The 22,466-nt window shown below is 52.1% G+C and overlaps 1 protein-coding gene across 3 annotated transcripts in view; it reads right to left on the bottom strand.

Moving 5' to 3' along the window:
* Positions 1–1,709: 1,709 nt before the first annotated feature.
* The window catches only part of FHOD1 (formin homology 2 domain containing 1), a 33,159-nt gene continuing 12,402 nt past the window's right edge, over positions 1,710–22,466 (bottom strand). Inside the window, exons 4-24 of one of the 3 annotated variants that reach the window (XM_081201814.1) lie at positions 18,022–18,089; positions 17,563–17,668; positions 15,423–15,517; positions 14,355–14,466; positions 14,063–14,157; positions 13,798–13,941; positions 13,448–13,656; positions 12,632–12,742; positions 11,786–11,809; positions 11,081–11,134; positions 9,997–10,112; positions 8,884–9,863; positions 7,994–8,146; positions 7,594–7,776; positions 7,097–7,216; positions 6,226–6,387; positions 5,143–5,333; positions 4,639–4,831; positions 4,294–4,453; positions 3,213–3,389; positions 1,710–2,720 (exon numbers count right to left, since the gene is read on the bottom strand). In XM_081201814.1, coding sequence (XP_081057940.1) covers positions 2,638–2,720; positions 3,213–3,389; positions 4,294–4,453; positions 4,639–4,831; positions 5,143–5,333; positions 6,226–6,387; positions 7,097–7,216; positions 7,594–7,776; positions 7,994–8,146; positions 8,884–9,863; positions 9,997–10,112; positions 11,081–11,134; positions 11,786–11,809; positions 12,632–12,742; positions 13,448–13,656; positions 13,798–13,941; positions 14,063–14,157; positions 14,355–14,466; positions 15,423–15,517; positions 17,563–17,668; positions 18,022–18,089 — 3,536 coding nt within the window. In that variant the 3' untranslated portion in view covers positions 1,710–2,637. Of the gene's footprint in view, positions 2,721–3,212; positions 3,390–4,293; positions 4,454–4,638; positions 4,832–5,142; positions 5,334–6,225; positions 6,388–7,096; positions 7,217–7,593; positions 7,777–7,993; positions 8,147–8,883; positions 9,895–9,973; positions 10,113–11,080; positions 11,135–11,785; positions 11,810–12,631; positions 12,743–13,447; positions 13,657–13,797; positions 13,942–14,062; positions 14,158–14,354; positions 14,467–15,422; positions 15,518–17,562; positions 17,669–18,021; positions 18,090–22,466 lie in introns of all 3 variants that reach the window. The other 2 variants (XM_081201815.1, XM_081201816.1) reach the window with 2 other exon arrangements.

The following is a 22,466-nucleotide window of genomic DNA, read 5'->3' as shown; positions in this document are numbered from 1 at the left end:
GGTCAAAAATCCTGTGTGTCCCTAGTAAAGCCCTCAACAGCACAGGACACCTCAGGCTCCACATGCCCCATGCTCAAGCTTCTCTGTCCTCTTCCTCCTTTCCCAGAAATCCTACCCCAGTGCCTGTGTCTTACTGCTGACTTGCCGGGGGAGCAGCAGTGGCACCCCCCTAGGCATGCATTATGGTGCAAGAGGTGAAACCGTCGCTCGAGGCAGCAAGATTTGAGGGTGGAACAATCAAGGGGATAGGCTCAGTGACGCAGAGGGAGAACCCAGAGCTGAACACCAGCATTGAAAGACAACAAAGGCTTCTCCTGGGGGCTCCCAATTTGTCTGTCGGGGCTGCTTAGGCCAGCTCTGGCTCTCCGCCATGCTGCCCACAGCCAAGGTGGTGCCCTCTCTATTCTTTCCCTGCAGTGTGTGGAGGAGGGAGGGCACATCCAACACTCAGAAGGTGGCAGCAGCAGCTTCAGAGCCACATCCAAAGGTGGCAGAGGGAGACTAGCTTTTCCTCTTGTCAATCAATTTCTACATAGCAATCTCCTTCGTGAATCATGAGCCTCATCACTGGGCATGAGGGATCCTCTCTGGCAGACTTTCCCGGGAATCAGCCCAGGACGGCAACTTCCAAAGTATCGGAAACTTCCATTCATCAAGAAGCTATTGTTACTCACTCTGTTAAATTGGATTTAAGTACCCAAGCCAGCTTCCAAGCTACCAGTTTTACAGTCACCATCCTCTTCATCCTAATAGCAAACTGTGGTGGCTGAGTGCCAACAGGATTGGGGCCAAAGCAGGCAGGCGCTTCAACACATGGCAGAGTGAACCACGGGAGCACAAAACACTTCTTTTAAAAAACATACACAGGGAAGAGCGAGGAGGTGCGGATGCAGCCCAAGCAGGGCTGAGCAGGCTTCCTTTGGCTTCAAGGATCCGTGGAACGCCAAGTGTCCCATTATGTGCGAAAGATAGATGACTGGCTTCAGCCCCTTCAGAAAAGCCCATCGTGGAGCAAGAGGGGTCTGGATGCCCAGCAACACCGGTGACATATAAATAGTAAAATTACTAAAATATCATTGCTATTTAGCATTATCCAGTTTTGTTTTTGCTTCATTTTAGAATTTTGGTGCAGTTAGCTTTGATATGATTAGCAAAAAAAGAATTTAGGGGTGGGGATTTTCATGGTCCCCTTCATCAGCTGATGCCAAAAAGGTTTTATGCCAGACTGTACTGGGTTTTAATACAGATGTGGAAAGGCCCACTCCCTGTTAGGAATATGCTCACCTTGTTGAAATGATTTCAAATTACCCTCTGAAAGTCACACAGATGTTTGGCTCAAGCCAAATGTGGTGGCGATCTGGCAGGACACAGTAACCCCAGGCAGTCAGCTCTGGGGCTTTGTTGCCACCTGCAGGCAGCCCTCGGAAGAGCAGGTGGCTCCTGTCCCTGCAGACCCTTTTCTCAGGCTCCACTAGAGAGCTCTGGAAATGCCACCTCAGGGGGCCTCCAACACTCTGCTGTAAGACCTCCAAAGGGGACCTTCCATTTCCCACCATGTTTCCCATCATTATAAGGACAGCTTTCAGAAACAATAATGCTTAGGTAATGAAGGAAAGGTTATTGCCTTTTGTTCAGTTTACTGACTTAAGAACAGCCTCTGTATACCAGCACAGAAATATTACAAAGAAAGAAACTTTGCCATGCTAACATCAGCCTTAATTGTAACAGCCTTTATTTCTCATTATTCATTTGAACACCAGCCAACCACTGATTAGGAGCTCTATGCAACAGGGAAGCTGGCTGCCAGCTTTATAAACCCTTGTTCAGGATTGTACCTGGATGGCAGCGGGAGTTGCCCAAATGTCCCCTCTGCTCACTTAGCTCTCCGGCTGCCCAGAACGGACCCTCACGTTGGGACTGCTGGGAGTTTATCACACAGGGGATGCAAGCGACTCTGCTGCAGACAAACACAGGCCAGCAGAGCCTGTCTTTGCGGGGGGGGGGGGCGTCAGGAAGAGCTTGTCCCAAGGCTCACTGGGCTCAGGGCTGCCCAGGGAGGTGGCTCCATCTCACAGTCAGGAGCGGCCAGGCTTGCAGAAGGGCTGTGGACTATTTGACCTGCTACGTAGGAGAAGTCCCAGGAGAGAGAGAGAGGCTAATTGATTTGGAGCCAGCTGGCTCCCAGCAGCCAGGTAGCCAACTCTCTCGTTCCTGAGCCATGCCCCTCAATCAGGAACTGGACGGAAACAGTCTAAACACAACACACACACACACACACACACACACACACACACACACACACAATATATATATATATAATACTTTTCTAGGCAGGTGGGGTCCCTCCCCCACACTCTGGGGAAGTCTTTGCACAGCATGGCCAGCACTGCCCCCCCCCAGCTGCACCACAGTCAGGGGAAGGTGAGGGGGCTGGCTTCAGGGAGTGACAAAAGCTAAACACGCTGGCAAGGTTCCACTCGAGGCAAATCTGATGATGAGCGTCTCCCACGTAGAACTGTGCAGGTATCACAGGGCTCTGCTGGACACACAAGCAGTGGCCAGCCCCAGCTTCCTCCAGCCGATGGGCAGTCTGCTCTACCTCAGAATCTCCTCCAAGGCCACGGGCCCTCTTCGCCATCACACTGCTACTCCAGCCGCCTGCGCCAGGCCCAGAGCCTGGACAAGTTCGTCACTGAGGCCGTTCTTCAGGGTGCGCCTCACTGAGAAGAAGCACAAAAGGATCAAGGAAGTCCAGGTAAGCAGGGATATTCTAACACAGGCAGCCTAGGATCCCCCCATCCTAACAGCCACGGGGCAGGAGCTCCCAGTCCCAAAACAAGGCCAAAGCTGGTACCACCAGAGCCCCCTGGGTGCAAAGGGGGGATATAAATGTAAGAAAACAAATGAGAAACAAATGAAGATATAGTGGAATGTGGGAGTCCCTTCATGGCTCTCACTCCTGCCCCTTGATTGGCAAAAAACAGAGGAAATGATGCAAAAGGGAAAAAGAAACGGGAACAAAGTTTGAACTCATAAATGATGCCCCCTTGGCCAATTGGCACAAGCAATGTCACTCTTCTCTGCCAGTCTTGAATTTGGGTTGCCTGGAATGGAGATCCAAGCGTGCTCAACACACACAAATGAATACACATACACAAACAGACACATGGCTGCACTCTGTGAAGGGGCGATAAAAGAAGCTCTGTGCTTACGGGATTTCCGGTTCCCACGCGAGCGCTTGCGCTCCTTCCCTGCACCTGGCCGGGGAGGAGTGCTCTGGGTGACAGACTTCACCAGGCGGTCCATGATCTCTTCAGAGGCATCCTCAGGAGAGCCAGAGGCATCGTCCTCAGGAGGGGTCACGCTGGCAGGGCTGATCTTCCCAAAACCTAGAACAGAGGAGGCTGCCATGAAAACCAGCTCCCGAGAGGCAGGCTCCCTCCCACTTTGGACTTGATCACAGAAAGACCTGCATGGTTCCCAAAAGATAGTCTGCCAGCTGCAGGCTGACCAGCAGGGGCTCCTTGAAAGAGCAGCCTGTCTGCACTGGGGGTGTCCACCTGGTAGGGAACCTGCCCCCATGTTCTTTAGGGTTTTAAATGTAAATAACAAACCTTTGTACTTGGGTTCAGTAGCCAAAAGTGCTGATCTTTCTGCACTGGGGTCATATGGGGGCATATTGCATTACCTTAACAAAATGCCCATTGGCTGCACATCCCTGTCCCCATCCTGCCCTAATCAGAATCTATGCTTGATAGGATTGTGGGTCTCCTGCCAAGCACCCAGAGCAGCTGCATTTTGCAACAGTTGCAGCTTCTGGATCAGGCACAAGGGCAGCCCCACATTAAAGTAGTCTGATCATGAGGCTGCAAAGGGCAAGGCTATCCCTGTCCAGGAATTATAATATTTGGCACCCCTGGCAAAGTTGGTTCTGGGTACTCTGATCCACTGCGCTCACCCGGGCCTTTAGTAATGGTGATGGATCTAAGAGCACCCTCAAGCAATGCACCACAACCTCATTCAGAGCTGGGACACAACCCAGTGCCTGCACCTGGGAACTGTCCATCCATTGTGTCAGGATCCAGTTTCTTAACCACTCCAGCAACAACTGTAATTATCAAACCACCACTGTAAGCAAGAACACAAAGCTGTAAAGGCCAGGCAGCGGCTAGGAAGCTGGTGGCTTGGGGAGACCCCCAGGGAGAGGGGCTCTGGAGTGGCCAAGAAGCTGGATGAGGGTGGGAAAGGAGACTGACCCTACCTGGAGACAGACACATCTCCCCACCTCCCTACCTCTGCTGGCTCGGGAGCGGCGGCCAGATGGCTCTGGAGTGGACATAAGCACTGTGGCCATGCTTTTGTGGCCAGCTTCGTCCTTCTGTTCGGGGCTGGCCGAGAGCACAGCGGGGGCGGGACTGTCTTCGGGCTTGCTGACGGTAGCAAACCTCTCCATCTACAATGAGAGAAAGAACGCTGAGGGGGTACACCACCTGCTGCCAGCTGGGGAGGCAACAACACAGATGTTGTCACAGGAGCTGCTCTTGCAAGGGCACAAGAGGGCTTAGGAAGCCTCTTCACGTGCTGGAAGTTTCCATTGGACAGGTGAGGCAAGGGTTAGGAGGGGCAGGAAGAACTTGCCTCGGTGATCATCCTGCCGCGGGTCTTGTTCCTTTCGCGATATACTGCTCGTTTCTTCTGCTGCTGCAGAACTCGCTCCCGGCAGGTGCGGTACTCCAGGGCAAACTCCCGCAGGGTCCGGCAGAACCCCGTGACCTTTGCCTCCTGTGCCAAGCGTAGATCATAGCCCAAGTACAGCAGAAAGGAGCGGAACCTGCAGGCAGAGGCTAAACTGCAGGAAACTGACTGGCATCACCATCCTCTCCCTCCTTCCTGCCCAGGGCATTTATTTATTTATAACCTTTGTCACTCACTTGCTCTTCTCTGAGCAAGAGCAACAAACCGAACATCAAGCTACATCAACAGAGTAATCAGTAAAAGGACACCTCTAAAATGACACCTCCAGAAAGGCCACAAGAACAAAACAGATGCCCAGCCGACCAGGACCCTGCCCTCACAATGGCCACCCAGGGCACCTAGTGGGAAGCCAGATGCCCAAAGGCCTCTCCCCTGTTTAACACAGACCTATTTAACACGCGTCGATGGACCACCTTGAGGATGACAATCTTCTGGGTGCTGGAGTGAAGGAAGTCCATCAGTTTGCTCTTTAGGGCCGGCTTGGTGTCGTGCTTTGTGATGGCCTTCAGGCTCTCCCAGGACACTCTGCACCGTCGCTCCAGCTGCAGGAGGCTTTCTGCCAGCGCATCAAAGTCCACCTGGAGGGAAATATCAAGGCCTTTTTGCAATTCTTGCCAACAGCCCCCTTTCTCTCTGCGGAATGCTCCTCACGGGTGCCAAATGGACTATCCTTTTCGCAGCAGGTAAAAACATTTTAATATGGGCAGCTTTAATCATGATGTTCTTTAAGAGTTCATAGAATCATAAAATTGGTAGTTTTGGAAGGGATCCCAATGGTCCAACTCCCTGCAATGCAGGAATCACAGTTAAAGCCTCCCTAACAGATGGAAATCCAACCTCTGTTAAAAAACCTCCAGTGAAGGAGGGCCCACCAACACCCAAGGAAGTCTGTTCCACTGGTGAGCAGCTCTTGCTTTCAGAAAGTTTTTCCTAATGCTTAGTCAGAATCTCCTTTCTTGTCATTTGAATCCATTGGTTTGGGTCCTACGCCTTGGAGGAGGAGAAAACAAGCTTGCTCCATCTTCCATGTGACAGCCCTTCAGATATTTGAAGACAGCTGTCCTACCACCTCTCTGTCTTCTCTTCTCTAGGCTAAACATACCAAGCTCCCTCAACCATTCCTCATATATATAAAGCTTGGTTTCCAGACTCTTTATTGTCTTGGTTGCCATCCTGTGCACACGTTTCAGCATGCCAACTTCCTTCTTACTCAATCTGGGTTTTAGTCTGTGGTTTAATAATTGCTACTGTGCATTATTTAACATGTTCCCACTAGGAGATGTATGTATGTATGTATGTATGTATGTATGTATGTATGTATGTCTGAGAAAAGGACTCAAGTGATATACAAGCTGAATAAATCAAACACAAATCAATTCTGCACACAGGAGTTTGGCCCAGGATGTGGCTCTCAGAGCAAATCCTCCCAGAAGCAGGAGAGGAGAAGCCACCCACCCACACAGCCCTGACCTTGGCTGAGCGAGTGATAGCGGCGATCTCTGAGTAGAGGTCCGTTGTGTCCGGGAACTTCTCCACCACGAAGTGGCACAGGTGGTGGAGCAGGGTCTGTCGGTGCACTGTGTCCTTCACCTCTGACACCTTGGCCAGGTAGCTCAGCTCAAACCCTTGGCTCTGAAACCCCAAAAATTGGAATTTAAGATGATGCACCATGCTTGAGGAAGAAGCAGAGCCCAGGAAGAAAGCTCCTCACCTGTTCTCTTTGCAGCAGCATGACAGACACCCGGCAGCTGCTACTTGCACCAAAGGAAGGTGCCGTCGCCACTACCAGCCCTAAAAGTCTGCCCTACCTCCCACCTTCCCTGCACAATGTGCCCTGAGACAGGCCTTTGTGCATGACACAGATGCACACGCAATGGGGATGGCAAGAGCTGCCAGACAACAGGCCTTGTGTGTGACACTGAAGAGTCACTGCATGCCTGCAAAAAGAGCCCCAGCTTCCAGGTGCAGGATCACCTGCCCCCACAGCACGTCTACCGGCAGGTGGAGGGTCCCAGTGCCTGAAGTTTGGAAGAGGGTCTGGGTGCAACTGAGGAGAAAGACCTGGCTCTGTCAGAGTCACTGCCAGAGTGGACTCCAGGGCGATGCAGGCAAAGTGCCTGACCTGACAGAAGGCAGCTTCCTGTGACCACAGTGGACATTAAGAGGGTCCATGAAAGGCAAGAAAAAAATCTGGGCAGGCCCTGTGAACAAAAAAAACTCAGGCTCCAATCCCAGATGTCTGACCACCTGCTGAAGGAAACGGTGCTCAGCTTATGCTCAGAGCTGCTTGGTGCTGGCTCCTGAGCTGAGCCCCTGCCCCCGCCCTCATTACATGCCTCACCTGGGATCCATTCAGGAAGTTGCCCATGGCCAGGAGGGTGGCAAGGATACACTTGAAGGTTTGGTTTTTGGCCAGTTGCTGCATCCCAAGTTTCAGATCAAAAAGCGGCTCTGCAATTTCCTGCGCAGGAACACAGAAGACAAGCTGTAAGGACCTGTTTGCCCCCAGAAATTGGAGGGAGCGAGCAAATTGCTGGCTCAGATACGCAGGTTCTTGCTTAGGACCCAAAAGCAATGGATGGATTCAGCAGCAGGAGGAAGCAAAGGGCAGCTGAATGACACCTGGAACCATCTGCCATGTGGCCAGTCCAACCACAGCAGCCACTCTCGCCAAGCTAGCCGGTTTCCTTGCAGGTTGGTTCACCAGCGATGGCCCCCTTGCAAGCCCAGCAAGAAGGTCCAGCCAAATTTATGGGGAGGACTGGCTAGAGCACTCGGGGAGGGATCCACCTGTGCCACCCCCAATTTCAGAGGTTCTGCAGTATCCTGAGGGTGTACCTGCTCCATGGCCTCATAGTCCAGCTTGAAAGCCCACAGCTGAAGCCGGGCAGTGAGCTCAGTGATGGAGGAGAGAGCGAGGAGGAACTGCTCAGCTGAACCCAGAGGCACGTCGGGATTGGCCATCTGTGCTTCCTGGATCTTCTGCTTCTCCTCCTCTGTTGGAACCATTGTCAAGATTTTCTGCAAAACAAGAGGGAAGAGGGTGTTCGGTCAGGACACAATGACTCCACCTGGCCCTTCATGGCAGCTTTCCCAAACCGGGTGCCATGCAGATGCTCTGGACTACAAGTCCCCTCAGTCCCAGTCAGCATGAGCGAATGAAGCTGGGACTGATGCAAGTTGTAGTCCAGAAGGCCTCTTTATGGTCAAGGGTTCTCAGGAGACATAGAATTCTCACCTCAATCCCTTCCTTGTTAATTGCAAATTCATCAAAGTTGACAATCGCCGTCTTGATGATGTGTATGGGAGGCAGCACTGTCAAGCCGATGTTGATGGCATTGCTCCTCTTGGGATCCAAGACCACAATTAGCTTCTTCCCATCAACAGCTTTCTTGGGAGTGAAAGAAGGGAAGGGTTGATGTTTTTGTCTGTCATACTATCACCCCATCTTTGGAGGTTCTCCTCTTTCAGCCCCACAACTTTCCTGCAAGGTAGCGTAAACCGGCAGGTGAGACCTGGACCCAATGTCAACCCGCAAGTATCACAACTGGGCAGGACAGGCAGAGGACCCCAGAGCAAGATAGTGGCTGGTCTCTGCCTGCAAAGGACAAAGCTTCTTCTCTTTGACTGACAAGAACAGTCTCTGCCTGAGGCTCTGCTGGCTAGGCCCTGACAGCGCAGCTTGCTCCAGGCACATTCAAGATGGAAGAAGAAATCACATGGGCTAGTAGTCCTTGAAGGAAAGAGGGTCGAAGGGGCAGTGATAAGGAAGAGCAGCACTGAATAGAGGAGACTGGAAGTCAGAGAGAAGCTCAAGGGCAGAGCCCAAAGTCCCTGGATCAGTTCTTGGCACCTCCAGGGAGCAGGTCAAGGGAGCTTCCAGAGCCCTAGGGACTCTGGTCAGACCAGGCCAAGAGTCAGACTCAGGGCAAGGCAGCTCCTTGGGCTCCTCTGCTTTGAGCCTCTGGCACACTTATTTAAAAATAAGTCTATTAAAAATGCTCTGCATTCCCTTTCCACAACCCCACTAGAAAGCATGGGCAAAGCCTCCTGCAAGAACCCCACAGCCCAAGCTCAGGAGAGAGTCCTCCTCCCTCCTGTAGCCAACACTGAGGAGCCCCAACCTACCTTCGAGCTCAGCACGTCCTTCGTCTTGGACTCGAAGAGATGTTCCATCTTGGTGGTGTCAACCTCCACCTTCTCCAGAGATGCCCACAGAGTGGCTGGCCCAAAGGGGTCTCCTCTTCCTTCCCGCCTGGCAGAGCTGTCCACGTTCTTTAGCTCCCTCCAGAAGAGCTTAATAGTTTTTTTCTTCTTTGCTGGGGAGTGGGCATCCTCCCTGGAGGAGCCCAGCAAGCCTGGAGGAGGACAGCCTGGTGGGGGTGGAGGAGGCGGGGGAAAGGCACAGCCTGGTGGGGGTGGGGGAGGGGGAGGGGGAAAGGCACAGCCTGGTGGGGGTGGAGGGCAGCTGGGAGGGAGGGGTGGAGGGGCCGGAGCCCCACTGGCAGCCACAACCACATGGTCAGGCACAGTCTCTGTTTCTAGGATATCAAAGTCTTCCTCCTCACCCAGGTCAGAGAAGTCCAAATCTCTGATCTTCAGGTGCTTGGGGCTGAGCTCCAGGGGCCCTCGCATCACCTCCGCTCCCTTCCTGTAGGGAGTCATGAAAGTCCTCTCCAGGCTCTGCAGGCTGGCTTCTGCCTCAAGGCTGAACTGAGCCCGCAATGGCCGGGCCTGCAGGTTGGAGGGGCTGCCCTGTTTCCCATTGCTCTGTGGGCTGCCTTCTTCACTCCCGGCGTCTGCCTGGAACTCTTCTGCTGGGGCAAGAATCACACCTTCCAGGCTTGCAGGGCTGTTATTGGAGAACAGTGTGTCAAGGTTGAGCTTCTTTCCAGGCACAGGGTGGCTGCGGGGATCTTCTCCATCGCACAGCGGAACTGGGCTTTCTGGGCTTGGGGTGCAATTGGGACCCAGCCCAGGGCTGCTGCTGGAGGGCCCCTCGCCTGGCAGGCTCTCCCTGGCCTCTTCGCCTTCAAAGCCAGCCAAGGCCAATGCAGAGCTGAGCTCTGTTCCATCGCCGTTTCTCTCCTGTCCTTCACGCCACCTCCCTAAGGGCACAGAGGAAGAGTTAAGGTTTAACTAGGAAAGGAGACAGGCTAGGCAGTTGACAAGCAGCACAGAAAAGGAGAAGCCTCAGCAACAAACCTTTGGCCAACACTGCCGGCTCTTTTGCTGCATTACCTGGGGAGAGCTGCTCAGTGCTCGGAGTAGCTTCAGCAAGGACCTCGGCTCGCCCCTTGGAGATTGCAACCAACTTCTCTTTCTGGGAAGCAGCAAGATTTTCCAGGAAGCGTGCTCTATGAGAGAAGCAAAATGCTACATCATTCAGCACCAGGGACACAATGTTCCATCACCACACAGCAATCAGGATGAGGCTCATCCCACCCAACAGCTGTCCCCCCCAGAGACTGGTAGAGCCAATCTATCAGACACTGCAACACACAGGAGGTCCAGCACTTGGCACAAATGCTGACACCCATCAGTGGTGGTTCCTCTGAGGCCCAAAGCTCTCTTGGCGCCTGTTTAAAGAGGTACAGGCTGAGATCCTCAATAGCATCAGCAAAGGCAACTGCGCAGACCCTCCTCCAGTCTTTTCTCCCAAGCTCCTGCAGTTTTCCTCAACACAGGACTGCTCCAGGACAGCCACACTCCAACTGGCCCAGGGCCCCATCTCATACAGAACCCAGCAGCCTATAAGGTGGGAAAGGGATGTCAAGAAAGTATGGCACCTCAGCCAGCCCCGAATCCTGCTCCCTGCCCTCTCCCATGGGCACCAGAAGGCCAGCATGGACCAGGACAGTGCAGCAGATGGAAGAGAGAGTGGATGGGTGGCACACAGCAGCTCAAGCCCCACTCAGCCCTGTAATTCACTGGGGGTCCCTTGGCAAGTCACTGCTGCTTCTCAGCTTCACCTCCTCTGCTAGGTAACCTGGGTTGGCTACTGGGTGGTCTTGACATCAATGCTGCCCTGTACGAGGAAACATGGAAGCTGGGATGGTGGGTCTAGAAGAGGCCCAAATGCAGCTTGCTGGATGAACTGCCTCCAGTGGGCCAGGAAGGACCTTCTATCAGTGGCAGGGGGCCAAGGCTGCCCAAGAGTATTGGCTTCCATCCACCAGGCACTTTTGAGGCCACTGCAGAGATTCAGGAGCATTCTTTGCCTGAGGAACTCAACAAGGATCAACAAATTCCTGGGCCTGAAACCAAAGCGAGATCTCCAGAACCAGCCTAAGCCTGATGAAACACACATGATCTCTGTACTTACTCAAAGCGCCTCAGAATAGGCTTGTCCCCACATACTGAGGGGCTTTCCTCTTGCCTGGGAGAAAAAGTCAGTTAGTGCCACTGGGCACAGGAACCACACTCTGCATGCCCACAAGGTCTGCCAAGGCTACACCAGCTCCAAAGCAGAGAGGTCCATGCAATCTGGGGGTGAACTCACTCCTCCTGTCCAGCTGAAATCCCACCTCACTTCCCTGCAGCCACTCATTTTGGAGTTCCAAGTCTGGACGAAAGGGCTGCTCATGCATGCACCAAGGTCTACTCCTGGAGCCCCAAGCAGATGCCAGCCACACAACCACAAGTGGAAACACTGCAGCTGTTCAGAAGCACAACACAGGGCTGTTGCCACACTCTTGACTCTGTAAACTGGTCCAGGATCGTGTCCCCTCTTTGCTGGTGCCTCAGCTCAACTGAGACCCTTGGCCCTTCACCCCAACATACTCCCCTCCTCTGCTGTGTCAAAGGCAATCCAGCATGATCCAGACCCAGAAGTCGCTGGAGAAGCACAAAGGCAGAGGAACCCAAACCACATGCCAGAAGCCCCAAGCTTGCAAACAGATCCCTCATTCAATAATTCAAAGCTATGAACAGCAGAGGAAAGGAAACCACAGGGCCAAGAGCACCACACACACACACACACACACACACACACACACACACACACAGATACATCTGTGGCATCACTTACCAAGCAGGGGCAGTTTCGTGAAGTCTGGAAAAGGAAAGGGAGTTTAAGCAGGAGAGCACGCGAGAGAAGTAGGTGGCAGAAGAAGAAAAAGAAGAGGGGTGGTGGGCTGGGCCAGGAGCGGAAGGAGGTGAGGCACAATAAGAGGAGAGAAGAAGTGAGAAAAGGGACTCTCCAGGACAGCTTGCTTCAATGTCCAACTTGTGCAACAAGGATGACTGCATCTCCCAGCCCAGCAGACCCTTACCCCCACCCACAGAAAAACCTGCCACCCTCTAATCCACCTGTGCTCTGAATCCCCCCTGCACCCCCCCATCTACAGCAGTGCCCTCCATCATGTGGGGAGGATTACAGAAGCCTATCTCAAGGTTAGACCACCTTAGAAAGGAGGGGGGAAAGTATTTGACTATAAACTCCATTCACTTTGGGTGAATTGCAACAGAGCCGCCAGATTCTTTCAACCACCACCACAGGCCCCCTCCTCTTCTAAGGCTCCTGCTGCATTTTTCACTGCCACTCTGCACCCCACCCTACCCTGCAGGACATGAAAAAGCCCCTTTGGAAGGGGAGCTGCCTTAGTGGACAGCAGGGGCTGCCACCTCCTCCCCATCCACCATTGCTAACTGGACACCTCCTTGCCACAGCTGCCTCCTCAGAACTGCTGGCCAGGGAAGAAGAGAATGGGGAGAGTCAAACCCATCTCCCCTGGAGCTTCTGGAGGGCTCCTGAATCTCCCCAGTACGGTCAACATATTCCCCCATATCTCCTCACCTGCCCCCCAGCCCTATATACTAAGCTCAGTCCCTCTGGCAGCTCTGAGCAGGGCCCCCTTTGGCCAGAGAGACCTACTTGAAAATGCTCCTCTCGCCCAGGCTGCCACTCTGCTCTCCTTCCACAGGAACGGATGGTGTGGAAAGCTGGACGCTGGATGCGCTGCTGTACATGCTCTTGAAGGCAGGCCTGGAAAAGGAAGAGGGGGAAGAGCAGGAGGAGGGCTGTGAGCACACAAGGCTCCAATGGGGGCCCATCAAGACTTTCTAGTCGTTCTGAGGCAGCTCCCTGGAACAGGGCCTCCTGGGCCAAGTAGGGGGTTCTGAGGCGATATCACCACAGGCAGGCAAAGGTGGCCTCTGGAGGACCCACACACTCCTCTTCCAGCCTCCCTTTGCCTCCTGCCAACTTCCGCCAACTGCCCCTCTCTCTTTTTTTTATTCAAAATTATAACAAGATATATTATCCAAAAACATATCATCCTTGTCCCCCCCATTTTTCCTCCCTCCCCCCCCCAAAAAACCCGCCCACTCCCCGACTTCCCTCAGTTCCAGTCTTTGGTTTCTCTAAGAATGCTGTTTTCTGCATGTTACAAAGTTGTATAGATCCTCAAACTATTTAGCTGATTATATTCAATAAAAAGTTTGTGAATGTTTATTCAAAACCTGCCAAGGAGTCCAGTTCGCTTTGTTGCATCTTCAGATACTTTGTAAAGGGTTTCCATTCATCCTTAAAGTCACAGTTATCCTTGTCCCGTCGCTTATATGTCAGTTTTGCCAGTTCTGCCCCACTCTTTAGGCTGGGCCTTTTCAACCTCCTTGGCTCAGCTTCTTTCCCACCAGTTCCGAGCAGAGCAAAAGCCACAAGCAGAAACTGCCTTGGCCAACGACTCACCTGTCTTGGCTGCTCTCTCTGTCCAGGCTGGGAGCCTCTGCAGGACTGGGCTGGAAGTTCTCTGCAGGTCGAGCCCCTTGGCCCTCCTCCTGGGCCAGGATGTAGCCCAGGGAGCGTCGTTGCCCCTTCCTGCCCTCTTCCCCTTTCCTCCGCTCCTTGCGTGTTCCAGGGGGAGGCTCTTCCACACCATCTTCGTACTTGAGGGCATTCTGCAAGGAAGACAGAAGCTCAGGGGGGCCTGGTAGGGCAGGCTGCTAGGTGCTGAGTGTGTAGTGGGGAAGCTGCCTACTTTTTCTAGAGGCCTCCTCTTTATACCCAGCTCCCTCCCGCCAAGGGGGAAGATGCATCACCTCGTAGATAACCAGCTGCTGCTTCAAGTCCAGGTCAGTAGCCTTGTTGGTCATGTGCTGCTGGATGATGCTTTCCATGCCCTGCTGCTCCAAGCAGTCTGTCACATCATAGAAGGAATCCTGGTCAGGGAGGGCAGCCAGAGTCTGCACAACACCAACACAGGGCACCATAGTCAGGGCAGGAAAGGTGCTCAGCTCGGCTCAGCCCAGCTCAGCAAAACAGCCTGACACCTGCTGCTTCCCTCCCCACCTGGGCAATATTCACCTTGTTGATAAGTGTCATGGCGAACACCTGAAGCTCCGTGTCAGCTCCATTCTTCTGTTCCAGGATTGCCACGATGGGAGACCACGGAAAACCACCTGTAAGGCAATGAGTAAGGCATGTGGTTGACCACACAAGCCAAGGAAAAGACCCTCCTTTCTCCTCATCACTGGCCTTGCCCAGCAAGGGGCTGCCTGCTGTGATTCAGTGACTGCTCTTCCAAATCCGCAGGCTAATGGGATCAGGCCCATCTCTCTCTCTCTCTCTCTCCTGGGCAGCCATGTGGTACACTCACCTCTGACCTGCTCTGCTGCTATGACGGCCTGGACAAGCAGCTGGGCATTGGATTCCGTGAACTCCACAAAGACCAGCAGCAGCTTCAGAGCCGTCTTCACCACCAGGCGGTACTAGCAGAGGGACAGCAGAAGTTGCTTAATAGTGGGCCAGGCTACTGGGGTCTACTCCTAAGAAAAGCCTTCAGAATCAGGCTAGTGGCCCATCTAGTTAGCATCCTGTTCAGTCAAACTCAGCCTGGCCTCCCCTGCGCTGACTGTTAGCCAGAGCTCTCCAGGGTTTCAGGTTGGAGACTTTCCCATCTTGCCTTGAGATGCCACTGGGGATTGGTTCCTCTGCCACTGAGACCATGACCTTCTCCTGTGAAGGGAGGTGAGAAAAGCTAGATGGAAGGAGCTGGAAACTGGGCCTCAGTCAGGAGGACATCACACAACCCTCCCTTTTCAAAGCCCATCCCACCTCCCTTTCTCATAACACTGGAATTTGTGCACATCCAACAAAGCTGAATGCTGGAAGATTCAGGACAGATAAAAGAAAGTACTTATTCACGCAGGGCACAATTAAACTACAGGGGTACCTTGGGTTACAGACGCTTCAGGTTACAGACTCCATTAACCCAGAAATAGTACCTCGGATTAATAACTTTGCTTCAGGATGAGAACAGAAATCGTGCTCCGGTGGTGCGGCGGCAGCGGGAGGCCCCATTAGCTAAAGTGGTGCTTCAGGTTAAGAACAGTTTCAGGTTAAGATCGGACCTCCAGAACAAATTAAGTTCTTAACCAGAGGTACCACTGTACCGAACTCCCTCTCACAGGAGGCAGTGATAGCTACCAGCTTGGATGGCTTTAAAGGAGGAATAGACAAATTTGTGGCCACAATTGCTACGTTCTTCCTCCACTGTCTCTGAATACCAGTTGCTGCTTGTGCACTTCCCGTTGGGGCATCTGGTTGGCCACGGTAAGAACAGGATGCTGGACTAGGTGGGCCACTGACCTGATCCAGCTTCAGCTTCAGGGCTCTTCTGATGCTCACAAGGGGATCTTTCCCTCTGTGGCAGCCACATACTCACCAAGCTCCCGCACAGCGTGTACAGCCACTGCACCGTCTCGTTGTGGTTTATCACCCCCATCATCCCATCCACAAAGAGCACGATCTGGCTGAGAGCTGGAAGGAAGGAGCAAAGAGCCCTGTGAGGATGCCAGCTGGCCATGGGCAACTGATGTGCCTTGCTCACTCGCTTGCAGTGGAGCTTCCACACGATGCCTGCCACTCAGCAGCAAGTCTCCTCTGCTCCCTCCTCTGGTCCTTCCATCTCAGTCTGGCTCTTTGCCTTTCAGGGTGATGTCTCTCTCTCTCCATGCAGACATCAACTGGGGAGTGGGACACTAGGTGGTGATGTGAGGAGAGGGCCTTCCCGGTGGCTGCTCCCAGACTTTGAAACTCCCTTCCTACAAAAGCTAGACTGACTCCCTGCTTCACCTGCCGGCAGGTGAAGACTGTTTTATTCCAACATTGGGAACTGACTGTTCTTTTACTATCTGTATTTTTAATAAATTTGTTTTTGTTTTTATTCTGTAGAATTTTAATTACTTTTTAATTATTCTCTTTTTATGTTTTTAGTTTCTTGTATGTTATGTGTGCCATTTTAATTTGTGTAAGCTGCCTTGAGTCCCAGTTTAGAAAAAAAAAGGTGGGATATAAATAAATGCAATAATAATATTATTACTAATACTACTAGGAATTGCCACACAGCAGATGGTAGTGCCCAGAGGAGGCAGGTGGGTAGGGCAGGCTAGCTGTCAGCAGTATGGATTGATTTGCACATCTGACATGAATGACTTGGCACAAAAGGCTGCTGAGGCCAGGGCAGGCTGTTTCCACCCTGAGGTGCAAGCTGCAAAGTTAGGCTGCTTCCAAAAGAGTCCTCTTTGTCAAAAGGATCCACAGAGGCTGCCAGGTCTACAAAAGGTCCCTTCCAGTCACAAGCCCCTGAGACTAAGGGCCAAATGAAGCTTTTAAAACCAGCCATGTGGGGGGAGTCTGATACCTTCCCCCAGCTTCTGCTTGCCCCATTTGGGAAAATAGACACACAGTCACATCTTCCCTACAGCAGGGCAAACAGTAATTTTACATGAATGACATCAGAGGAAATAGCATCAGAAGGGGGGTGGGGAGCAGGCAGAAAAGGTCTCAGCTCCTTCCCTCCACTGGTACCATGGTCCTAGGAGAAAAGAGATGATCATGGAGACCAACATCTCCTTTAATTGGGGCCCAAAGCTCTGTCATTAAGAAAAAGTGGCCTCTCAACTTTTAACCTTAATACTTTAACTCTAAAAAAGGAAGAAGGTATGTATTATGTATTACGATGTGAAATTTGTAAAATCTGTAAAACCAATAAAGATCATTTTACAAAAAGAAAAAGAAAAAGTGAACTCCAAGACGGCTCATGAATTGCAGCTGAAATTTTACATGCTGAATTTTGCCTGTTTGCACATCCCCAGCTGAGTAGCCAGTGAGATGGAGCTATCACCACACCTGGAAGGCTCAGAAATGGGTCAAAACCATTAAAAAACCTAACCACAAAAAACTTCCTAGTACAGCCAAATCTCCTCACCTAGCCACTATCCCTCAGCAGCAGTCTAAACCTGGCCACTGAAATTTTGCTCAGGCAGGAAAATATAGGAATGCTTAAAGGCAAACAGGAGAAATAAGTCCTGCAAAGCCTGCCTACACCAGCCTTGGGGCTGCTCCCCATACTGGATTAAGTATCAGGGAGGCAGAGAGTCAGAGACAAGAGACACACACAGTCCTGTCAGCATCCCTCAGATCAACATCGTACATGGGCAAATGCAGACCGCAAAAGGGGGAAGTCATAGCATCTGTCTATTTATTAAATGTATATTCCACCCTTCCTCCCCAAGGAGCCCCAGGTGGCAAACAGCAAGGGATAAAATAATAAAAAACATATTTAAAACAATTTCAGTACAGATGAAAACTGGGAAAGAGAACCACTTAAAAGACTCTTCCCAGAGATCTCTAGGGTGCTCTATCCTTTTCCTGGATGTTCAGTTGGGAATTGGAGGTGTCAGTTTAATTTCACCGACTTTGACTCTTTGGTGGGAGGTCCCAAATGTTATCCACTCTAGGGGCTCAGATTCTCTCTCTCTCTCTCTCTCTCTCCACTTCCTGCTGGCCTGGTGGTCACTTACCCCTGAGGATATAGTTCTGGTAATTCTGGTCAGCCTCAGCTCCCACTGTGATGAGACACGTCAGCCCTTCTGAATTCACAAACTCAGGCACCAGGTCCTTATCCTCCTGCAGCAGAAATCCAGAGAGAGGAATGTTTGCAATCCGCAGAAAAAGGTCGTACTGTGCATGCTCACCCCTCCACTTGCCGCCCACATTCTGGGAGATTCTCCTGCTGGGGGAGGGGGCATGGGGGGAGGCTGTTTGCTTATTGCCTTCTCATATAGGGAACAGGTCTGTGCACAGTCCAGTCTCACAAGAGGAGAACAGAAGCTGCAAGAGCAAAGAGGAGGGGAAATGAAGAGTCAGCAGCAGAGCCTGGTGGTGTCCACACAGAGCAGTGGGCTGGCTGTCTCAATACCCTCCCCAACAAAGCCGCGCCTGCTGGGGGCAGAACAGGGCGGGCCTGGCAGGAACCTTACCTGGAAAAGCTGCTTCAGTGAGAAGAGGGAGCGCCTCAGTTCAGGGCCCTTTGACCTGTAGAGCTTCTCTGGAGGAAAAACAAAATATTTCTGTCCGTAAGGAACAGGCACCCCTGGGTCCATCTCAGAGCTCCAAAAGAATCAGCAGCAGGAGGAGACCCCTCCTCACCAGCTGCTTTCAGGATGCCTGGAAGTGCTAGCTTGAAAGAATGCAAAAACAACCTAATTATGTGGCACAGCAGTGAAAGCGCCAGACTAAGACTTGGGCAGCCAGGGTTCAAGGCCCTGGGTGACCTGGGGCCAGTCACTTGCCATTATTTGAAGAAGCAAAACCAAGCAAGGCAGAATAAGCACAGTAGCTGCAGCTGACCAGAAACAACTGGCCCAGCCAAAGAAGAGAACCCACAAGCACCTGCTTCCCTTTTAATTTTACAAGTTCAGTCTTTTCCACCCAAAAACATTTCTTTACTTGAGCACTTTGATGCAATTTATGGGAAGGAAAGGGGCAGCTCCTCTGCCCCCCCATGCCTAAAAACATCCTCCACTGTGCTATTGCACTAAAGGGCTGAGGTTTGGGACTGGCTGCCATCCCTGAACCTGAGCACTTTATATAGCTAGAGGGAGTTTCTAAAAGAACTTTTAAATCTCATAGCATGCACCTTCTTATCTAGAAAGGGTGGATGAATCCTCTCCTACTTTCATACCGGTAACATCAAAGACAAACCAGTGTAAGGAGCCCTACATCTGGCTGCCTTTGAAGACTTTCAGAAATTGCAACTGGTGCAGCTGCCAGGATACAGGCTACTCTCTCCTTCATTGGAACCACTGCCACGTGGCTCTCACACATTTGCTACCCACGAGGGCTCCCATGAATCAGCCCAGCAGCAGAAGCATCACTTCAGAGGCTGAGAGAACAGACTGTCAATGCTCCCTCTGAGCCAGAACCTCCCTGGATGTTTAGAAGTAGCCTGCAATTTCTCCCTCTATTTAAGGCCCCTTTTTTGGGCAAACCCATCTTGACAGGTTCGCCTACTTCTGTCCGGGAGTGTCCAGCCATTCAGTCCTTCCTGGCCATCTGAAGTGGCCTGGCCCAGCCCCAGAGGGAGGCCCTAAGGGGTGCCTCATCACCCCCAGAAACCCCTGAGAACCGTGGGGCTTCCAGGGCTGCTTCTGGCGGATCTGCTTTCTCTTGTCCTTCCTGCATCCCCCACCTCAACTCATGGGCACTGCACAGGCTTGCAACTCAAGTCAGACCAGACACAGAAGGCAGAGTGGAAAGGGAGAGCAGGAAAGGGCAAAGGGGTGTGATTCAGTTGTGTGGGGAGCACAACTGTGGAGAATATTGCGAACCACCCTGAGATCTTTTGATGAAGGGCGGTATATACATCTAATAAATAATATTAAAACAAATAATAATAACAAGGAATAAAGGGCACCACGCAATGCCTATGGTACAGAACACATCATCTGCCTTATATGGAGTCATTAGACCACTTGGTCCCTCTAGCTCAAAAAGTATACATACACTGAGAGCCAGCCATGGCTCTCAAGGGTTTCATGCAGAGGACATTCCTAACCTCACCTAGAAATGCTGCTAGTGGGAATTAAACCTGGGACCTTCTGCATGCCTAACAGCTGCTCTTCTTCACCTCCCCAGAAAGCAACCGCCCCTGTGGGGCTTCCATCTTCTGAAGCCAATATTGGCTCAGGTTTGGAGCAGAGAGAATCAGCTCCTCCGGCCAGCCCTCCCTCTCATCGGCCTTCCTGCGGCTGAGGATCTCTTCCCAGGCAGGAGTGGTGCCTCTGACAACAGGCAGGAGTTGCTGATGCTCTTCTACCACAAACCTATGGCCCTTTCTCCACGCAAAGTGGCACTGCCAAAGGTTGCTCCTTCAGCTCTGCCTGCCCCTGCTTCTTCCCAATGCCCCCATTCCGAAACAGAAGAGTAGCTGCGGCCATTCTCCTCAGGCCACCTCTGTGGGCCAAGCGCCAGAGAGCAGCTGTAGCCCAAGTAAGGCCGGCTGGCACAGAGCTTGCAGTCTTCCTGTTTTCTGCAATACTATATAAATATCTCTTACAGCTTCCTCTGCCCAGAGGGAGACCTCTGACAAAAGAGAGAGGGAGGGAGGCCAGGCTGCTCTTTCTTCTCCTCTCTCAGCCCAGAGCCAGAGCACGGGACCTGCACACTATAAACAAGCAAGCGGAGGGGGCTCCTCTTCCTCCCTGGAACAGACCAAAGCTCCATCGAGACATGGATGTGCCCTTTGCAACTCCTTCCTCAGGCACCAAGATGTCAAGGTAGCCAGTGTCACTGACTAGTCAAAATGAAATGGCAGGTAATGCCTCTCTCCCTTGAGGCATTCTCTCTCAAAGAGAATGGTAGAGCAGAGAGGTCACCGGCCCTGCTCCGCTGGTACCATCTGGGACTTCTTCTTGGTGTGACTGCTGAACAGGTGGTAGGGATGTCCTGACCCCCTGCAGGTGGAATGGTAAGGCAGGTGAAGGTGCCCACTTGCACCCCCATTTTGCTGCCCACTCCATCAAGTTGCAGCATTCATAGGAATCACTGCTTGCTCGGCAAAGGGATGTGGGAGGTACAGGCAGGCAAGCGAGTGCAGAGACAGACAGGCAGTGGTGAAGGCAGCTGCCTTGGGTGGGGATTGAGGACAGGGTCCCAGCAGCTCCAGGGGGCTGGTTAGGAGGACGAGCACCTTGCTCCTAGCGTCTTGCTTTCCAAGTCACTCTCGCTCAAAGCACAGGGGCCTCACCCTGGAGTCTGCAAAGGAGCAAGAGTAGATTTTACTACAGCAGTGGCAGCCTGCGAAGGTGGAGATGAGCAGGAGGCAGAACGGAAGCTCCACTTCCTCTATGAATGAAGACAAAACCTCCAACACTTCCTGCCTTGGCAGCCTGGTGCACAAGGGTCTGGCAAGGGAGCACATCTGCATGCCGATGACAGTGCCACTGCTGGGAATGGGCACGTGAGCCAAAGAGCATGTGCACACAGAGGAAAAGAGCCAGACATGGATCAGGCAGACAGGAAGGAAAGAGGGGGACAGCTCAGAAGGTGCAGGAGAGGAAGAGCCACTTGTGCAGCAGTCCCAATTGTCTTCTTGGGAATGTTGTTGCTCAAGAGGTCAGAGAGTCCCATTTCAGCAAAATGACAGCAGCTAAGTTAATGGACTTGGCCACTGCCTCTGGTAGGCTATGAGTCTGCGGAAAAGATGACACCTCCACCTACCACCTGCATATTGCAGGTGGAAGGAAGCTTGCAAATGCACCAGGAGATCCCCTCTTATACAACCAACCATGAGCCTACCCACAAGTAAGCATGGTTACGGTTACGGTGAAAGACTCACCCAACAGGCTAGCAGTGAAAAGTATCTTCCCAAACACTAGCTGCATTCAATCTAGCTTTATTCTCACATGCCTTTACACATCATGCCTTCCCCCTTCAAATGGAAGCATGTGGGGCCTGTCAAATTACCAACCCTTGCAAAACTTTCTCATCTTCAAGAACCACAGGTTAAAAAGTTGTATGTAAGCTGCCTAAGGAACCACTGCGTTCACATGGGCTGTTCACTTCCCCTGCCACGACAATGGAAGCAGGAGTTCTAGAAGGAGCATTTTGGCTGCCTGGCTCTGAAGCAGGACGTATTCTTCACAAGTTCCCAGCTCCTGCATTTCAAGGCACACACTGTGTGACAACCTCCGGTGGAAGCACTGCCCTTCCCGCACATGTCCAAAATTAAAAGTTTACCCAACTTGAACTGAATGAGGTTATGGCACTCTGGAGCTGTTGTGGCTTAAAACGATACTGAAGACAGCCAACTGGGCAACAGGCCTAAATGCAGCAGTGGGAGCCTCCCTGGAATTCCTTGCAAACTTCACTCTGCAGGAGGGCACAATTGTTTCCACACTGAGGAATCATCAGCTGAATGGGGAGGTGGGGGAGCAGAGCAGGCATCTAGGAGAGGGCCAGCCCTACACAAAGAGCCCACAGACCTGGTGCCAGAAGGAGGAGAGGTGTCCCTTCTATTGCCTGGCACCAAGGACAACAGAGGGATGCAACTGGATATAACCCAAAAGGTTTCATCACGTGTTAAAAATTTGAAGAAGTTTTTAAGAACTAAAAAGTGCTTGTTAATAATTGAAGGCAGAAAACCCAGGAGATGTCGCCAGGCTGCCCAGAGTGCTTCTTCCAACCCCTGGAAATGAAGGGCCAAAGATTCACATGGACAGACATAGCAGCAGAGAGCCAGGTTCGTCCCCAGATGGCACCTGCTTAGTCCTCTTTCCCCATCACTTTCTGGGCAAGGAGGAGCACCAGGCTATGTTCAGGATCCAGCAACCAGGAAACTAGCCCAGTGCATTGAAGGGGAATTCAGCAGGCCTGTGCAGAGCTTGTCTGAGGCTTGGGGGCAGGAGTCCTATTGGAATAAAGT

The sequence above is a fragment of the Podarcis bocagei genome, assembly GCF_964188305.1.
Source record: "Podarcis bocagei genome assembly, chromosome: 7".
Lineage (NCBI taxonomy): Eukaryota > Metazoa > Chordata > Lepidosauria > Squamata > Lacertidae > Podarcis > Podarcis bocagei.
Note: the sequence above shows the minus strand (reverse complement) of the source record. Positions and strands in the feature narration are given on the sequence as shown.